Source organism: Apiospora phragmitis, assembly GCF_038363925.1.
Source record: "Apiospora phragmitis strain CBS 135458 chromosome Unknown utg000005l:1.0-4161743.0:1.0-4166827.0, whole genome shotgun sequence".
Classification (NCBI taxonomy): Eukaryota; Fungi; Ascomycota; class Sordariomycetes; order Amphisphaeriales; family Apiosporaceae; genus Apiospora; species Apiospora phragmitis.
Window position 1 is genome coordinate 2957128 of NW_027117403.1, and position 18279 is coordinate 2975406.

An 18279-nucleotide genomic window follows, 5' to 3' on the forward strand; every position below is an offset into this window, starting at 1 on the left:
TCGTATATTTAAACTCTCGATATCCTTATTTTTTAAAGTTTATATTTAAGCGGCGATAAATATGTTATACGCTACCTTTAATTAGTAAATAAAGGCTAGATATACTATTTTTATACGTTAAAAGATATATTACTGTTCTTTATTAATATTTTTCGGGTCGATAAATTTTAATTAATTAACCTATTCTTTTTATTCGAAAAAAATATCGTATAATTTTAATTAAATCTTACCTCTATTAAACTCGATTAACGTGTTTTTAATTAAAATACTCTTCGGCTTTATACGGACTTATCCCTTTACTAGCTTTTCTTCCTCTTTTTTTAAAAAAGGGCTATAATAAAGCTAAACGTATTATCGGTTTATATTATTATAATACCGAAGGTATCTAGTATTTTCGTAATAAATAATAAATAAGCGTTATATATTAAAATTATTATTCTTAAATTTCGTATATAATAATTATAATATATCTTAAACTAATAAAATCCCGACTTTATTAATCCGTATAAAGGTAATATAATTTAAAGCAGCGTCTTTTCGAGATATTAATTCTTTAGTTTTATTGATAAACGTGCGTAAATTAATCGGTTTAATCTATCGTATAACTAAATATAAGCCTATATAATATTGCGTAGCTCGCCTCGTACGTTAAAATCTTGGATCAAGGTCGATCTTAAAGCTAAAAGGAGTTTTTAACTTATTTTCTAAACTATTAATAACTAAATTAAAATAGCCTCCTTTTTTATATCTTTATATCCTTATACTACGAGTCTAGATTTCTCGTATAACTTTATAGTTTTACCTTTAATCTCTTATACGAGCCGTGTTTTAAAAATTCTCCGACCGTTATACACGTTCGGATCGAATTTAACGAATTTAAAAACTCTTCGTACGGCGAGATTATTAATCTCCTCCGCGTCGGACTTTTAAAATAAATATTTAAACAAAATAATAATCTCGTCTTATCGGAGCTTAATTATTAAGTCGTAATTCTCTTATTCTTTTTAAGTAAGGAATACGGCGGCTAGAGCGTTCCGGAGTAAATATTTTTTAGGTCGTTCTCGGCTACGGCGTATAGGAGCTACCGTAATTTCTTCGGCTATTAGTTCGATATCCGGGGTACCTACCGGCTATTCCGGATCTAGTTATATATCCGGCTCGTCGTACGGTTCTCCGGCCTTTTCCCGATAGTACGGCTTGATTTAAATTATTCGAAAAGCTTTCGGGCCGTCTAGGGTATTTACTCGGATCGTACGGTTTTTAATAACTACTATCTTATATAGTCCGGTTTATCCTTCCTTCTCCCGCTAAATTAAGACTTTACTCCGAAGCGGGAATATTAAAATATTATAGATAGCCGGTCCGTTCCGGGTATTTAGGGCTCGGTAAATATCGACACTTATACGTATCTTCTAAAATATCTTTATTACTTTCCGTACGGCTTCTCCTCGTACTTAAATCTCCGGTAACGGTAGTAAGTTCCCGTTAATGCGAAGGTATATCCCGAATACGAGCAGGGTAAATACTAAGCTATTAGGGCTAGCCGTGTTATTTAATACTTTTATTATTATTTAAAGTATTATTTTAATATCCGTATAATAACCGAGATCTTTTTATAAAATATCGAAAGCTCTACGTAGCGAAACGTATACTCGTTCGATTTTATTTATTATTTAATAAATTTCGATAAATATTTATTTATAAATAATTCTTATTACCCGTATATAGTTTCGAAATTCTCTTTAAAAGTGTATACCCGGATTATACGAAATATAATTAAAGGGTTTTTAATATATATATATTTAATACTTATAAAAGGTATTTTAAGTATTTTATACGCTAAACGAATATAGGAATATAACCGCTTAAAAAGATATACTCGTATTAATTATATAAAGTACGTTTTATCCGTTAATATAAATAACGTTTATAATAATCTCGTAATTAAAGTCGTATTCGTTTTATAACGAGAATTTAAATCTTTATAGTACCGGATCGTGCGCTTAGTATTAAGAGCAGAACTTTCAAATCTCGTTAAGAATAGTAGGGTCGACGTCGTTATAGCCGGCGTTTTTTAAAAGAGTATAAAGCTTCTTTATATAAAAGTGTTTAAAAGAGTATAAAGCTTCTTTATATAAAAGTGTTTAAAATATTAATAGCGGTATCGAAGCTATCCTTTAATAAAATATAACGTCGTTTTTATACGGCTGGTATTAAAGAACGGGTATCCTTATTTCTTAATTATAAAAAGTATTTCGCCGTTTTTTTATATAATAAAATTAAGGATATTATTATAATACGTTTTAAACCGGTCGGCGTTATATAACGAAAATAAGAAAAGGGTTATAATATTTAAGATATAATATTTTATTATTTTTAATAAGTTTTATATATCGATTATTTTAATTAATAAAATAAGCTTTAAGCTTTCGAACTTAATTTCGGCGCTTCTCGGGTTTAATTAATTCGTATATCTAGGTTTTTTTATACATAAACCTTTATTTAAAGCTTTCTAATTATTAAAAATAAAGCGGCGCCGGTATTTTAAAGCTCTTCTTAATAAGTCTAGTTATACGGGCTATTAAAATTAAATTAGTCGGTTCGTATAATAGTTTCTAAGTAAATATCTTCGTTAATAAGCCGGTAATAAAACGCGGCGTCCGTTAAGTAAATAATACCTTATCGTATATTTTCCGAATCGAGGTATTTGTACTCCTCTTCGTTATTTTTTAACTTTTTTTTATTCTTTTCTTAATTTTAAACGAACGTTTTATATTTATTATCGCACGCTTAGAAATATTAGTTCCTTATTTAAAACTATTTTTTAGCTAAGTAGTTTATTAATTAATAGCTTTATTTATAGTAAATTCGTCAGGTTTTTTATTCGAACTTCCGGTTTTTATACGGTAATTTTAATTAGAAAATGCCGGCGGGTCGCTAGATCCTTTCTTATTTTAATAATCGGTTATTATATAATAATTTATTATTATAAATTAATTAGTTTTTTTTATATAATTATTTTTAAACCGTTTATTAATTAAATATATATTTTTAATTAAGTTTCAATATAATTTTTCCGTTAAGTATTATTCCGAGATTTTTTAATCCGCTATTATATTTAACGATATGCGAAAGTCTAAAAATAGCGTTTCGCATATTAGCTTTTAATAAATAAAGGTTGGTAAAAATTCCGGAACTCCTCGATAAACTTTTACGACGGAGGTATAAAAAGCGATCTTTTTTTCGAATCCTTTTTTAAAGGCTCGTTATACGAATTAGAGCTTATTTAACAAGATTTTTAAAACTTTAATAAATTATTTTTCGGCGTTCTTATTTTTTATTTATACGAAAAAGGTTATCGTTTAATTTATAAAGTATTATATATAATTTATTATTATATTAAAGTGCGAATTTATTAAATAATATATCTCGTTTTATCTCTTTTCGGGTCCGATATAGTTAAGATAGAATACCTTCGCACGGCCGGAAAGAATATCTAGGAAAACTGTATAGTATTAATCTTCTAGTATATCTAGCCGTCGGCATGTTCCGATAAATATCCGTACTTTATCGTAAAAGATGTTATACGGCTTGCTGGTATAGTTTTTTTTTCCTTTTTTTATACTTTCGAAAAAGTAACGACCTTATTCTAATTAATTTTACCGTTATAAATAGCTCGGCTTAAAGGGATATTATACTTTATAATATACGCTAAACTAGATAATTATATAGTTTAATCTAGTAATACCGGAGTCGGGGAAGGAAAAAGGACGATGTCTTGCGACGCTTAAATACTTAATAATCTAGGGTAGGACGTCGGGCCTAGAGTATCCCGTAATGTCGCGAATAATTACTCCGTATAGAGATTAGGTATTTCTCGCTTAGGCGGCGGTTATTCGATTATTTATTTTAAAAAAGAGTATAGAATATCCTTTTTTCGAGTTTCCGAAGTCGGTTTTACCGGTCGGTTTTATTAGTATACGGGAGCGGCCGGTGGTATTAGTTATACGAGCTTACTCTTAAAGGATTCGCTTATCGATATATTAATTCCGTTTTTCTCGAGGTAATAATAGAGCTCTTTTTAAAATATACGGTTAACTTAATCGAATTAGTATTTAATTTATTCTTTAAACTTTATATTAAACACTTTTTAAAGGAATATTCTTTTTATTTTTAATATATAATATTTTAAAAAGTATTATATAAAGTATATTATAAGTAATTCGGGTATTATTTTTTTAAAGAATACTTTTAAAAATTCGAGTTCTTAAAAAACGAGGTTAACGTTTTTTTTTAAACTATTAAAAAAATTTCGGTATTTTAAAAACTTTTTTATATATAAATAGTTCAGGGTCTAGGGTTATTAATCTATTTAAGTTTAGTACGTCCGGATTCGATCTCGATTCGCCGACCGTAATTAACTTTATTTTAATAAGGGTTATTATTTTATAAATTATATAATAAAGTTATTTAAATATATAATTATATATAACCTAGCTAGTTTCGCGTATAATTTGGAACCTGGTCTCCTCCTTATAATATATACTCGGGAAAAGGGGTTCCTCCTCGTACGGTTAATTTAGTTCGGCTCTTCTTCCGAATTTCTAACGGGCGGAAATTCTCGGGACTCCTTAACACGGTCACCCTTACGTCGGTAAGGGCGTAAAACCGTCTCTTTACTCTTACTAATTTATAATCGCTACGGGTAACCATTAATTAGTATTAAATAAGCTCTCGTATATACGTACAAGTTCCGGTTTTAATCGAGGTTTAATCGTTATATTCTATTATTTATATTTATTTTCTTTATTAATTACGAGGGGCATCGTATACCCCTCTTTATAAAATAAAAAAGGGGTTCGTACGCGCAGGCACGTAGCACCCCTTTTAGGGTAATATAGAAGACCTCAGTTCCTGCTGTTCCAACAGATTCCGAGGGAAGATTTTGAAAATTTACCTTGGATAAAGGTAGCTGCTAAGCGCTGGAAGGCGCGGGAAGCGTTGGTGCATACCATCCCTCATCTATCTCAAAATAAAGACAGCCAGGCCCTGGAGGGTTTTACTATTACCACTAGTGGCGATCAGTCGATAAATAGAGGGACGCCGAGTTCTTCTAAAGTCACTAATGGGAGCACGATTAGCCTTGCCTCGAAGACACAACCAGATTCCGCCAGTAACACCGACTCGCGAGGCTCGGTAGTTGCCGGCACGAAACGCAAAGCCCGGGAGGAGCTATCCGCATCGGACGGCAACCTCCCTGATCCTCGCAGCGGCGCAAGTGATGACCACGCGAGTTCTCGAGACCAGACAGTAACGGCAGAAGAACAGCCTGCTCACAAGCGTCAGAGGAGGACCGACCAGCCTCGACGACCAAGTTCACTAATGAGCCAGCCCCCTCACCGCGACAACCCCGTTGGACGATCAGTTAAGATGTTGCCGGTATCTAATCCAGCATCTTCGAACATTGTCTCTCCTTTCAACGCTGCATCTTATGACGAAATAACGCTCTCCAACAGTATCATGAAATGAGTAATAGTGAACAGACAGCAAACGTATCAGCTCTAGTTCAATATGGACAAGCCCCAGGCCGCAGCGTATTACCATTCCCCACCACATACCGGGACACACCACATACCGGGACAGCAAAACTCTGTTAAAGGGGCTATGTTCCGCCCACGAATAGTATATTTAGATGTGAAGCAATTCAGACGTATTATATAGCAATCCGACGAGAATTTCTTGGTGTTTAATCCCATTGCTTCCGCTTCACCACCCGACCAGATCTAGTCCGGATCTGAGGGGGTTCTTCTTCCTCATCTTCTGACTCTTCTGACTCTTCTACTGGTACTAGCACCCGGCCTCGTCTAGCTGGTCCAGGGGCTGGTTCAGCCTCTTCTATAGCTAGTATAGGCTCACCAGCTGCCAGCGCCTCTGATACAGTAATAAACCGGCGATTGGGGTTCGTTACGGCTTTTCTCTTCTTCCCGCGCTTGAGGCGGTCCAACTCCTCTTGAAGTAATGCTATAGTCGCATCCTTCTCTGCCAACTGACTCTGTTGGCCCTCAAATGCATGGGCGGCCTTTCCGAACAGTCTTCTGGTGGTTGGACTCTTTCCGGCCCCCATATCCTTGATCTCACGAGAATTCTTTGGTGTTGAGGGGGAGTCGTCAGGGGCCCTTTCAGGGGGCTGGTCGACTGGTCCAGCAACTCGATCCTCTTGGATCTCCGGATGGTTCATGGCCTGCCGACGTGAAATAGGCCAGTTGCCCATCACTTTCCACCCAGACTTTATATTCTGCTTCGTGAAAGCGGCCTCTCGAGCTCTGGCGTAACATCTGATGAAGTTGAACTTGTCAACAGGCCGGGAATCGGTCAAACTAACCAGCTTTCCAAGTTCTCTGCGGTAACAGGCCTTCAGGGAGTTGAATACACCATTGTCGAGTGGCTGAAGGCCGTGGCTGGTGTGGGCCGGCAGATAACAACAGTATACGTTGTTGAGGAAGCATTCGGCCATCCATTCATCCTGGAAAAGGGGTCAGCAACTTTAGCTGGCAGAATATAGCCATAAAGAAATCAGAAAAATAAGCACTCACTTGTGCGTGACTCCCATGACCATCTAGTAAAATCAATCGAGCTTCTCCTTCATCGGCCGGTTTGGTCTGGGGTAGGTAGACCTGCTTCAACCACTCGACTGCGATATGGTTATCGGTCCATCCGTTTAGACTAGTAATATAGTACCAATCGGCTGTTCTCCTGAATTCATCGATAAACCATTGCTTCTGAAGGTCCTTCCCCTTAAATATCACTCCGGGCTTTAAAACTCGGCCATCCGCAGTTACTGCCTCGATAAACGAGGTCCAGGCACGAGTCTGAGCCCCTTTCAAGAAGGTCTTCTTCTTGGGCTCGGCAGAACCAACCACCAGACTATCCAGACCTGCCATATAGTCAGTATAGGCTCAGAATCGGCTGGAGATTCAGTGGGGCTCACCAAATCCAGCCATGATGCCGCCCTTATCGACATTGACTGTATTCTCCGGCTTGATCCAACCATATCGACCCTCACGTACGTCAAAGTACTAGTTGACGGCCTTGGGGGTGAAATTGTCGAATCGTACTGCCTCCTGACGCTTGCCGAGCTTCATCTTTACCCCCTCATGACGATGGACGAATCTATTCACCCAATTCAGGCCCAATGGGCTTCTCTCCATGTCCTCTCCATCCCTGGTCAAAAGATTGACCACACAGGCACGGATCTGAGCATGGGAGGGGGCGTATCCGAGAGACTCTTGACGTATAATCCAGTCAACCAGCCTTTGCTCTTCTCCAGGGGTTAATCTCGACTCTTTCTCGACTTTATCTCGACCTCCTCTTCCTCTCATACGAGCAGACAGGGTTTGCTTCGGCACACTATGCTTCTGCGCTGATTTGTTGAGTGACATTCCATTGTCAGTGACGTCGAATACTGCCTCGAAGAGGTCTTCCTCGGTATAGTTAGGGGGGCCATTTCGGACTATAACGAGGGCGTATACTGGTGGAGGTATAGGGGGCAACAGTCAGGGGTAGCAGGTCAGAGATTTCAGATTTTCGCAACGCACAGCAAATATCACCTGAGACTAGCGCCGGTATGCCAAGCCCCGAGCGACGCGATTAGCTCGCAACTTACAGAATCTTACAGAGCGTGCGATTCTCATTAAAATGATGTATTTAACTATTTAACTACTTGAAAGGGGGGTTAGATCACTTATACAGAAGTAAAGGGGGTGTTGGTGTGGTTTGCTGTCCCGCTATGTGGTGTGTCCCGCTATGTGGTGGGGGATGGTACAGAAAGTGGATCTGTACTCGATGGCCAAGCAACGACAGAAGCGCCTCTTGGGCCTGAGCCACTTGGACATGCCGAAACAGCTAGACATACCAATCCTTTTCCGGATACTTCCACTCTTGGCACTGATGACGAAGTTGATGAATTCGCTACAGATGATGGCCCGAGTACCCGTGGTATCCAGCCCACGAACATTCGCCATGTACGCGGCCGTCAGTTTTACGAGAACTTCCGCTGCCCACAAACTGGTAGATACGAGACGGCCCGTATAGAAGGCTCACCGCCCTGGAAAAGTTTTCTACTTATTATTTTACCACCCCTTAGTCGCGACCTGCCTCGTCGCGGTTATGCGTGTAAAAAAGAGCAGTTAGGAATTCGTTCGTCCAGGTTCGAGGATCTCCCTATGTTAACTGCTGCGCAGTTAAAGGATTATATCCGCGACCACGAAGTCCCTGGAATCTACTGGATATGCCCATATGTGGACCTTGATCCATTACTCGACGATGACCATATTAATAATCCACAGAGGAACCCTTATACTTAGACGAAGCTTGACGGCCCCCAGCCGCCATTTATCAGTCGTGGGGTATGGAACAGCGTGCTTAGGAATGAGGGACAGAGCCTTTTTGATGCACATTACGAAGTAGTTGGTCAAGATCCCCCGATCGAGCCTTATCCATCCTCAACCAGAGCTAGCGTCCAAGTCGATGGCGCACGGCTCAGGAGCCAGACGCCTGCAGACGTTAGTTCTGAGAACAGTGGTGGAGGTTTGGCAGCCAGGCAACACCAGCCAGTAAGATTACGTCAAGAGCCAACGCCCGTACAAGCGTTACGAAGCCAGCCTCGCCCGACGGTAGAAAGGACGCAAGGCCGACGACATCGCACAACAGTTGATACGCTTCAAGGCCAGACATCAGCCAATCCATCGAGGTCTGGTGCGCCCCTAAGCCCAACCAGCTACGACCAGTGTTGCCAGAAGGGACCCCGGGTCAAGGATTCAAGCCACACGGGGTTCTGGTACAAGGGATCAACCTGACACATCCAGGTTGACTTCTCAGCCGCCCCTATCACAAGCCTCTAGATCAGCCACTACACATACCCCACATACCGCACGGCCCCAACAGGCAGCGACTCCACAGCAGACGCTCCGAGGCTCTTCTGAGAGGAACAATGATTTAGAAAATGTAAATTCATTCCAGGCATGAAATTACAACTGCTGACTGACATTAGGTATAGTTTCTAGCCATATACAACACGATCCACGGACAGAATATAGCAGGCCGATGCTGTAACTGTGTGATCACCAGGTCTCTGAGAAACGAATCCATAAACCAACAGCCTTTGGCGTCTATAGCCATTCCATGCGGCTGTGGATATTGTGATGGCTGTATACGGTCTATAACTGCTCGTAGGGATGATGGTCTTATGTTCTGTCAAGACGACACCCATAGAGAAGAATCGACATCTATATCAACATTCTTCATTACACGATACAGCGAAAGATATAGCAACGTCCGGATACTTACAAAGATTTTCAATCAACATGGACTACCATGGACTGAGGATCACACGTTGAAACGCCAATGGGAGCAAAGTCCATTACTTCGAATCAACGCCGAGGAAAATTGTTCTATGTGTTTAGAAAGTCTGGGGGACATTTTCCAAGACTGCGCCATTCCGTGTGAAAGCTTACACGTATTTCACACCACATGCTTAACAAATCACTTTCGGACCCGTATGCGTGGCGAACTGCACGTAAACTGCCCACTTTGTCGGCATCCTATAACGAAGGTTTTTACCACTGGCTAATAGATTAACGAGTCTAACTGGTATAGGGAATTCGAACGTTTTAGTAACGACGTAATCCCTTACGTAAAATGGTTACAGTTTAATAACTTTCACCGTATCGATTATCCGAGGATTACACAGAGCCGAGAGCAAGAAAGGCAAGCTGATTACGAACATGAGGACAGGAGCGACGAGCAAGCACAGAGAGAGATGATAAGGCGAAGTGGGGTTGCTGAAAGAGGTAGGTAAGAACCTGGATGCTAGCGAGCATCTTAGGTAGACTCTTCTATATAGCAGTATATATTTCTAGTCAGCTTGGACACGGTATTAATTAATGCCTTGACCGAGACGCTTTATTTATCGCGCTGAAATAATAAGCAAAGTATCACTGATATAATATAATATATCGCGGCATTAGTGCCTTGGTAAAGCAGTGTTGCAGGAATGAGAGCCAATGTAAAGACTGCTGCATGAAAGTTAGGGCAGAAGTATAGAGGGCAACGAGCAAGGTGTCGCGCAGGCTATTCCTAAGCTAAGATAATAATGGCGGCAACCAAATTCATAATCTGTAAATAAGGAAATGGCGAGACTTCTCTGTCTAGGGGAATGCGTCGTAAAGTCCTAAAAGATCTTAGGCCATATAAACGCATGTAAAGAAACTGCGATCTAGTCTTGGACTAATTAGTAGCGGCTGAAATTGCGGATAGTGAATCTCACAGTACGCAGTAGTCGAGCTGATCAACCTTGCCAAGCATAGCTGAGTGGATGTTTCCATGATCTACGGGTGGCGGACTTTTGGCGGTCTGCACGTTTGGGATTAATGCATATGCGCTTGACGTATATACTAGAGCGGAGTGGCGTATCTGGGATCGGGGTTTCCGGCTACGCGCGACGGATTTTTGCGAGCAGAAAGAGGCGAATCGACCGTGTCCGCGAAGTACTGTACGCTAACATTGTGCCCCACCTAGCGTTAGTGATTCCCATCTTGCGCTTCCTTTGCCAGCGTACAATCCGCCAACGCCGCCGATACCAAGCAGTTCGCTCGTTATCGCGGTTTTCGGGCCTAAAGTTCGCGCTTCCAACTACGGCGAATATGTGTCTTGTTGTTGACATAAGGGAGCAACTTTATTACGACGTCTTTTTTCGGGTACGAGTAGCACGGGTCCACAAGGCCACATGACCATGACCTCCGCAACGTATCTTGGTCTTCTATAGACTCTTATGCGCGTTTCATAATACTTGATCTACGGGCCGAACCGCGGGCTATCTTGGAAGCAAGCCTGGCTGTTGTATCTCGTGACGCTAAAGCAGGACGTCGGCGTGAATGCACCAATCTATGTCCTTCCTCTACTTGTCATTCTTGGCTTGCGGCTTAGCCATACCCCGCACCTGCAGCCTGATGTAGGTCCGGTTAATCGGTGCTGCTCGCAACGATGGAAAAGATGATATCAGCTTAGCTTCGTGAAGCAAGGTCGCGACACTGTGAGTTCTCGTTCTTTTGTTAACGACGCGCCGAGTTACGCACTGCCTGCGCCCTACGATGCGGCTACTCCAACGCGACGACGCTGGCGGGTACAGCGTTACCCCCGACCTCCTTGCCGACGATGCGCCTCCTTACGCGATCCATTCCCACACGTGGGGCCCAGACGAGGTTGTCTTTGCGGACCTAGCGAACACATCAGCTAGTTGGCAGCACAAGGCCGGCTATGACAAGATCAGGTTCTGTGCCGAATAAGCGAAACAAGACGGGTTGCGATATTTCTGGGTCGATACCTGCTGTATCGACAAGTCTGATAGCATCGAGCTGCAGACTGTAATTAATAGCATGTTCCGGTGGTATCGCGATGCGAAACGATGCTACGTCTATCTTGCCGACGTCTCTAGCCTTGCCGTATCTGATGCACGGAACAATGTCGCGAATTGGGAAGGGGCCTTCCGGAAAAGCAGATGGTTCACTCGTGGCTGGACGCTCCAAGGGTCATGAGTATGTGTGAACCGGGTTTGACGGGTTATTTTAGTACTTTAAGTTAGAGAATAGAAGTAACGTATCCCACTAGCGAATGTCCCACACCAGCGAATGTCTCATCTAAAATCGCATAAAAAAGCTGCCTGTGCATAACTGTGCACTTTAATTATTTTTTATTTAATTTAAACCGGGGCTTTAAATTTATATTCGTTATAAAACATTTAAGAATATAGTATTTTTATTATTAATATATTAAAGCTTATAAGTTAAAATATATTAAAATAATCCTTGTAATTTAATAAAATTAAAATAAATCTTTTAATAAAATCTTTATAAAATTTTTAAAAATTAGTTTTTAAAATATACTTTTTAATAAATATAAACTTTAAACCCTGGTTTAATTTAAATAAAAAATAATTAAAGTGCACGGTTACGTACGGATAGCTTTTTTATACGATTTTAGATAAGACATTCGCTAGTGTGAGATATTCGCTAATGGGATACGTTAATGGAAATGAAACATTAAGGGGTAGTCGGGATGGGAAATAGCAAGGGAGGGGAAGAAATAGTGGGGAGGGAATGAAATAAAAGTAATACAGTAGTCCTGAAACGATAGTAGGGCTGATAAGGTTATCGATATAAATCTTCTCGGTTCGATTAACCCACATCGCGTCACAGCTTTACTCATCACGACCCACTAAGACTTTCAATACTGGATTCTGTCAGATGGAAAGTATCGGTACCTTGGAGGCCGATGGTCCGACCAGGATCCACCAAGGGAAATATGTACTGGAACAACCGCGTTGTACCACAGATAGACAAGTTCAACCAATACAACCAATTACGCGTCTGACAGATTCCAGCAATCTAACCAAGACCGTTCTTAATTGCGATGGCGGGACCCTTATCTTCGGCGCTAGGCCCTATAGCCGTTCACCAAAGCCTGGAGGACGCCGTCGCTAGTTTCCAGACTGTCTTGAATGATGCACAACTCAACAAGCTGCGAGACATCAAATACGAACACAAAATACCTGATGCAGATGCTGCCTTGGTATTGACAGCCGAGCTCGACTCCATCAACAGACAGAGGAGAGGCACAAGCACCTCTACCCGACTTCACAAATTCCTGTCGGCAATCGGGGACTTCTGCAACGTTATGACTGACGAGAAACCTTATAATATTGCGGATACCTATGTATCTTCACACCCCGAGATCGCTGCATTGGTTTGGGGCAGCGTGAAATTGACAATGATGGTAAGTCAGGGAGCACGGCTTAAACAAGACGATGCATACTAATTATAACTATGTGTCACGGCACTGTCAAACACTCTAACCAATTGAGCCATACCGCCCCGTGAGGGTAAAAGATGAGGAATCCAAAGTCAGCCAACTTTGGAACTATTAGAGCTTATGCCATGCCGTGACACTATGCAGGTTCTTATGAACTTTATGTCGTTCTACGGTGGTACTTTCAAGCTGCTGATGAAGATAGCCCAACTTTGTCCCATTGTATCAGAGTACCGTCCACTATACCCAGATTCGATGCTGCTGCGGGAGTCCTTGAGCGCTTTCTTTGCATCGATCGTCCGTTGCTGCCGGCATCCAGTAGAGGTAGTTAGAACTAGGATACCAAGATAGCCTCTTTGTGTCACGGCGCTAAACCACTGAACCGAACCTGGACCGTTAGGCTGAATACTAAGATAGGCTAGCGTCTTGTACGGACCGACCTAGCCCCTAGTGTGGGCGCACAGGCCCCCGATTAGGCCTACCTCTAGGAAGATTCCTGTCTGATCTAGAAACGTAGCTCCTTGAGCTACGTCCTTGTCATATTCGTTACCCTGACCTGCAGACTGTAGTAATAAAACTTGAAGACGACGCACCTATCCTGTTACCTGCCTACCGCCCGTGACACTTTGGTCCTTGATCAATAGGTAGCTCTAATTTACATGCTGCAAACACCCCTCTGTGGTCACGACAGACTGTTATACTCATGGGATAGTGTGGCTCATCCTTGTTGTGTAGTGGGTTACTTATCGACAGTTATACTTACTCCTGGGTAACTGGAATATAGTACGGACGATCAAAGGGGATTATTAGATTCTTATCGAAAAATAACGTCACTGTACTATGGTATCCTAATCTATATATCCCTTTCCTAAGGACCTCTTGTTCGCGTACTGTTACGTTAATAGTCTTAGTTCTTCGAAGGTTTTAGTTTCTATCGCTCTATGATCATTTTGTCTGTTGTTTCTTAGGCTCGGTGTTGAGCTATTAACCTAATAGGAACCGTTGATTATTGTTGGTAAAAGAACGAAGGCTTTATCCTATGATAGATATTAAATGTATAGGTATTCTATGTGTGGTGGGCGAATAAAGAGACAGCTAGTCGGCCTAAGACCAATAATCTCAGGGAGTAGGTCAGACGAAAGGGGTACATTAAAGATGAGATCTTACTCTATAACAGTCATTATATAAATAACTCTCTATTTAAGTAATTATATAAAGAAGCAATAAGTGGAAGCTTAATTATGTAAAAGATAAGAGAATTATATAATTACGTTCGTACTATTAGTAATAAATAAACTAATAAGGCCTAGTATTATAGTTATAAGCAAATAATTAACTTAATTCTTAACTTAGTTATATATTAATTAACCTTTTAATAGTCTTCTTATATATATATCTCGTATTACTGTTTAAACACTTAACTTTTCTTATCTATGTGGTTCTGTGCTCTAGGATATTAATATATAAGGCTGACTATTTTATACTTGCGTTGGTTTTATTCCACTAACTCAGAACAAGGCCCTGTAGTATCCGGATGTAGGATATCAGAATTGACAAGGGTGGCCATCAAGAGGGGTGGCCAGAAGGCGGCCCTGCCTGCAGCAAACTCAAGGTGATTGTGAGATTGATTAGGTGGCCGGCCCCTATCATATTGATTACCCTGCCCTCCATGCTTCAATGTCACAAGTCGATTGGCTATTGGGGCGTGAAACATTCAGGCTGACTAGTTAATTTGTAATGTATGCAATGGAAATGTAACCTCAAAGTAGAAAAATAAGGATAACGCGAAAATGAGCACTATTAATGTGGCATTAATAATTGCTGCCTAGAGTCGCGACATCCCGTGGCGGACAACTAATCTCTACGCGATCTGTTTATACGTAAAAACAGCGCGTCGCGTTAACTGACAGGCTATACTGATAAGAATTGTTTTTTTCTAGTAATATAAACCGAGCTTATAAAATAAACCTCAGCTTGCCCCAACCCATTTAATAGGCCATTTTAAAGGGTCGAATGGCATCTCCTTGAGCTGAATATTGTCGTTTAAACCCTGCATCAAAGTCGTGTCTACACAGCACAATGAGCGCCAGGAGCCGCGAACAAGCCGTCAGAAGGGCTCGCTCCCTCGAAGAGTCAAACAACCCAGCGCACATTGAGGATATTTGGCGAGAGCTTTGTCGATCGTATCGGACCACCTCTCCCAATATCCACAGGCTGGGAGATTTTCCTCATTGGGTTCTTGAAAACGTCCCCTCGGGGGCGATTCAAGTCATGGTCAACACCGTATACCGTCGTACCACCTATAACATCAACTCCTATAGTCCTAGTATTGCTGAACACTTCGGTGTCGAGGAAAAGGAATGGCAGTTTGCTCTTTTCTTTAGGAAGTTCTCCCAGAAAACAGTATCAACTCTGATTGCTATCACTAGAACGCACGGCGCCTGTTCATTCAATGAGCTTTACGATGCGCTTCGACATATCCGCGCCAAACGGCGACCAATAACTGAAGTCCTATTGAAATTCAAGTTGGCTAATTTCAGATCTTATCGTCAGTTGAACTCAAAATAAGCTTTTTTCCAAAGTCTAATATGTAATAGTTAACAGGATTGACGATGCTATCACGTCCGAAGACGGGAACGAAGACACGAGCAACGGCTACCAAACCGGTAACGAGACCGGCCATGAGACCGACAACGAGACTGATGATGGCATCAGTTACGTGAGTCACGATGAACACAACTACGACCACAACAGCTCGGCCAATGGGGAAGGCGGCAACGAGAGCGAGGCCACCCTTAGTCGTATGAGTTCCAGTCCGCTACTGGAACTCGGCAGCCCCAGCGAAAATAGCCTAGACAATATCACCAATCATATACTCAACTCGGCATCTCCAACACCAGTGCCGAGCTTAGCCGCCAATTCACCCAGCACGCGAGGTTCTCTCGAAGCTATGAGCCTTCTGCCGAGTCGTGAAGATGTTGAGCCAGAAGGGCCAACATCAGACAGGCACACTGTTGCCAGAGAGTCATTGTTTCAGCATCTAAAAGAGATAGAACAACAGGAAAAGGCCACCGAGAATACCCTGAAAAGGAAATGTGAGGATCCATATGTCACAATTCAAGATGTCAACCAAGCTCTGTTTAGGGACGAACCATGTGCCTCGGAATCAGACGAGGCTTTGGAAGCAGCAATGTACCAAGAACTCGGCCAGCTATGGAAAAAGCGCAAGATTGCTCGCACAAATCTCTTCAAACACCAAGAAAAGACGTCGAAGGCCAACACCGACTTGGTAGAGTATTTGAGTCGCAGTCATAACCGCTAGTTTAATGTGGACTGCCTAGGGCAAGGCTTTTCGAGGTTCCTGCCACGGCCAGCCTGGATGCAAGTTGGGATTGAGGTGATGAAGAAAAGCAGGTACTTTTCTCAACGAAGATATGATAACCGGTTTAATATAGTATCTATTGTTTTCTAAATACTACTAGATGGATTTATCGCAGTGGCTTTTTAACGATACCTAAAGCCCTGTCCAAGAACTGATACGTTCGTTGGTTACATAGAGCCAATGCTCCCATTTTGGCTTGCAAACTGCCTTGGCCTTCACTGCTTGGTACCCAGATTTCCTTATCCCGGTCGGGAACGTTGGCCAAGCCTTCGAAACAGCGTCGAGTGTGACTATTTACGTCCATGTACAGAGACGCACCGGCCCCAGAAACCAGGACTGGGCACGTTACACGTGAGAGGAAGCTCGTGCCTTCCTCCTTTTCCGCAACAGCTAGAGTAAATTGCTTCATATGCAGCAATATTGCAGCTGGTGACGATAAACCAAAGAATGTACCAGTCATAGAGATCTCCTATTTCAGCTGGAATGACATCCGCTTCGCTACGCCGATCACCCTGTCTATGATACCCTGGCCTATCCATCCCTGTGTCCAGGCCGAGATGAAAAGGGGCGACACGTGAGCGGTGTCAAAGTCCCACATGTCGTAAAACGGATCCTGTGTCCAAGGAAATCATGTGTTATCAGTATTTTCTTTTGTTTGAAGAAGTTCCATCCACTTACAATCGAAACGCACGCTTTGACGCTAGGGTCGACGGCAGCGCGTAAAGCAAAGTATCCACCCATGGAAGCCCCGGAGACCGCGATGCAGGCAACATCGAGATCAAGTTGAGGGTTCTGCTTGCTGAACTGGACAAGGTGGCTTATTACACATCCCGTCACCGCCTCCCAATCGGGCCGCATCTCGAGGTTGTGCTTGCGAAGCATCATGCCCTGTCCGGGCCCGTCGAAGGTAAGGACGGCGTACCCAGCGCCGGGCCCTCGGCGGGGTTTAGGAAGAACAGCTCTTCCTGACACGAGTCGGCACCACCACAGTTTATAAGGATGGGGATCTTCTTTCGGCCATGGATACGGCAGCTGGCGGGCGGCAGGTAGAGATAGGCCGGCAAGTGGAAGCCCCCCTCGTAGGGGATAGATAGGGTCAGGACGGGGCCTTCCATCAACGGTATAGCCTTGCGAAACAACTCGCCTACCTTCTCCGCCGTCGGCAGCGCGCGAGGGTCCTGCCTCATGGCCCCTCCGCCACGCCCGCTATCTGGCGCGGGCGAAGACACGTACATGTAGCCCTTTGCGCGTGTGTAGTTGGCGGCGCGAAGATAGGCTCGCCTCGCGGCGTCGCGGTTGCCATGTTGCGCGGCGTCGTCAGCCAACGCCTCGGCCCGCGTCGCCTGTGTGGCCCAGGCCTGCTCCCAGGATACCGGGTCATTGGGTTTGATATCCCCTACCGCCTCGAGAACCTCGGCCGCATCGGCGCCGCCGTAGACGGTGGTCCCCAGGATGCGGACGGTTTCGAAATCGAAGAAGGGACTGGTGGGGAAAAGCTTGTGCATCTTGGAACAGTGAGAAAGGACAGAGTATCTAATGAACTGACTATATTATTACTCAAACACGAACTCGATGGGGTAAACCATCTGTGGGCTTTTGTACGCTGACGACGTCTCACGAATAGAACCTGGTAGTGATACAGTTACCGCTAGGCAATCACTCATTCGCCGCGAAGCGGCTGTGACGGCGACTGAGTTGGACTCAGCTATGGATTATGCGTAGTCTGCGTCTGTGCTGCGATCTCCGAGGTGTCTTCGGCGACGAGTTCGGCGTTCGGACTTGTGACGTCGTCGTGCATCCCCACACATTCGGAGTACTTAATGCATACACTCACTCACCGACCGTCATTTGTTATCTCAATGAGGATGGGCAGAAGGAGAAGAAGGATCTCATCGATAATTAGCTTCCTCTACAGTCGGTCAGTCAGTCTCGGGCGATCTTTGTTCATGTCAATCCTTTATTCATTCTATGTTTTCCTATAAGCAACTAGTGCTTTTCGATGTCCAACTATTCCTACGTAAAGAAACAGGGCAACA

The 18279-nt window shown here is 42.8% G+C and overlaps 4 protein-coding genes across 4 annotated transcripts; 1 reads left to right on the forward strand and 3 right to left on the reverse strand.

Moving 5' to 3' along the window:
* Positions 1–5746: 5746 nt before the first annotated feature.
* On the reverse strand, positions 5747–7001 carry PG994_004916 (DDE superfamily endonuclease domain-containing protein; the record flags this gene model as incomplete). The annotated part of the gene is made up of 3 exons (XM_066856325.1): positions 5747–6523; positions 6594–6934; positions 6989–7001. 3 exons carry the CDS (start codon positions 6999–7001, stop codon positions 5747–5749), a joined length of 1131 nt encoding a protein of 376 aa, XP_066718492.1.
* A 75-nt stretch (positions 7002–7076) lies between these two features.
* On the reverse strand, positions 7077–8021 carry PG994_004917 (uncharacterized protein; the record flags this gene model as incomplete). The annotated part of the gene is made up of 2 exons (XM_066856326.1): positions 7077–7528; positions 7913–8021. The coding sequence occupies 2 exons, from the start codon at positions 8019–8021 to the stop codon at positions 7077–7079; spliced, it is 561 nt and encodes a 186-aa protein (XP_066718493.1).
* A 4444-nt stretch (positions 8022–12465) lies between these two features.
* PG994_004918 (uncharacterized protein) lies at positions 12466–13337 on the forward strand (the record flags this gene model as incomplete). Its single annotated transcript, XM_066856327.1, has 3 exons — positions 12466–12828; positions 13009–13158; positions 13284–13337. The coding sequence occupies 3 exons, from the start codon at positions 12466–12468 to the stop codon at positions 13335–13337; spliced, it is 567 nt and encodes a 188-aa protein (XP_066718494.1).
* Positions 13338–15397: 2060 nt separating this feature from the next.
* On the reverse strand, positions 15398–17748 carry PG994_004919 (uncharacterized protein; the record flags this gene model as incomplete). Its single annotated transcript, XM_066856328.1, has 7 exons — positions 15398–15600; positions 15738–15872; positions 16415–16510; positions 16562–16633; positions 16769–16856; positions 16922–17208; positions 17271–17748. The coding sequence occupies 7 exons, from the start codon at positions 17746–17748 to the stop codon at positions 15398–15400; spliced, it is 1359 nt and encodes a 452-aa protein (XP_066718495.1).
* Between the last annotated feature and the right edge of the window lie 531 nt (positions 17749–18279).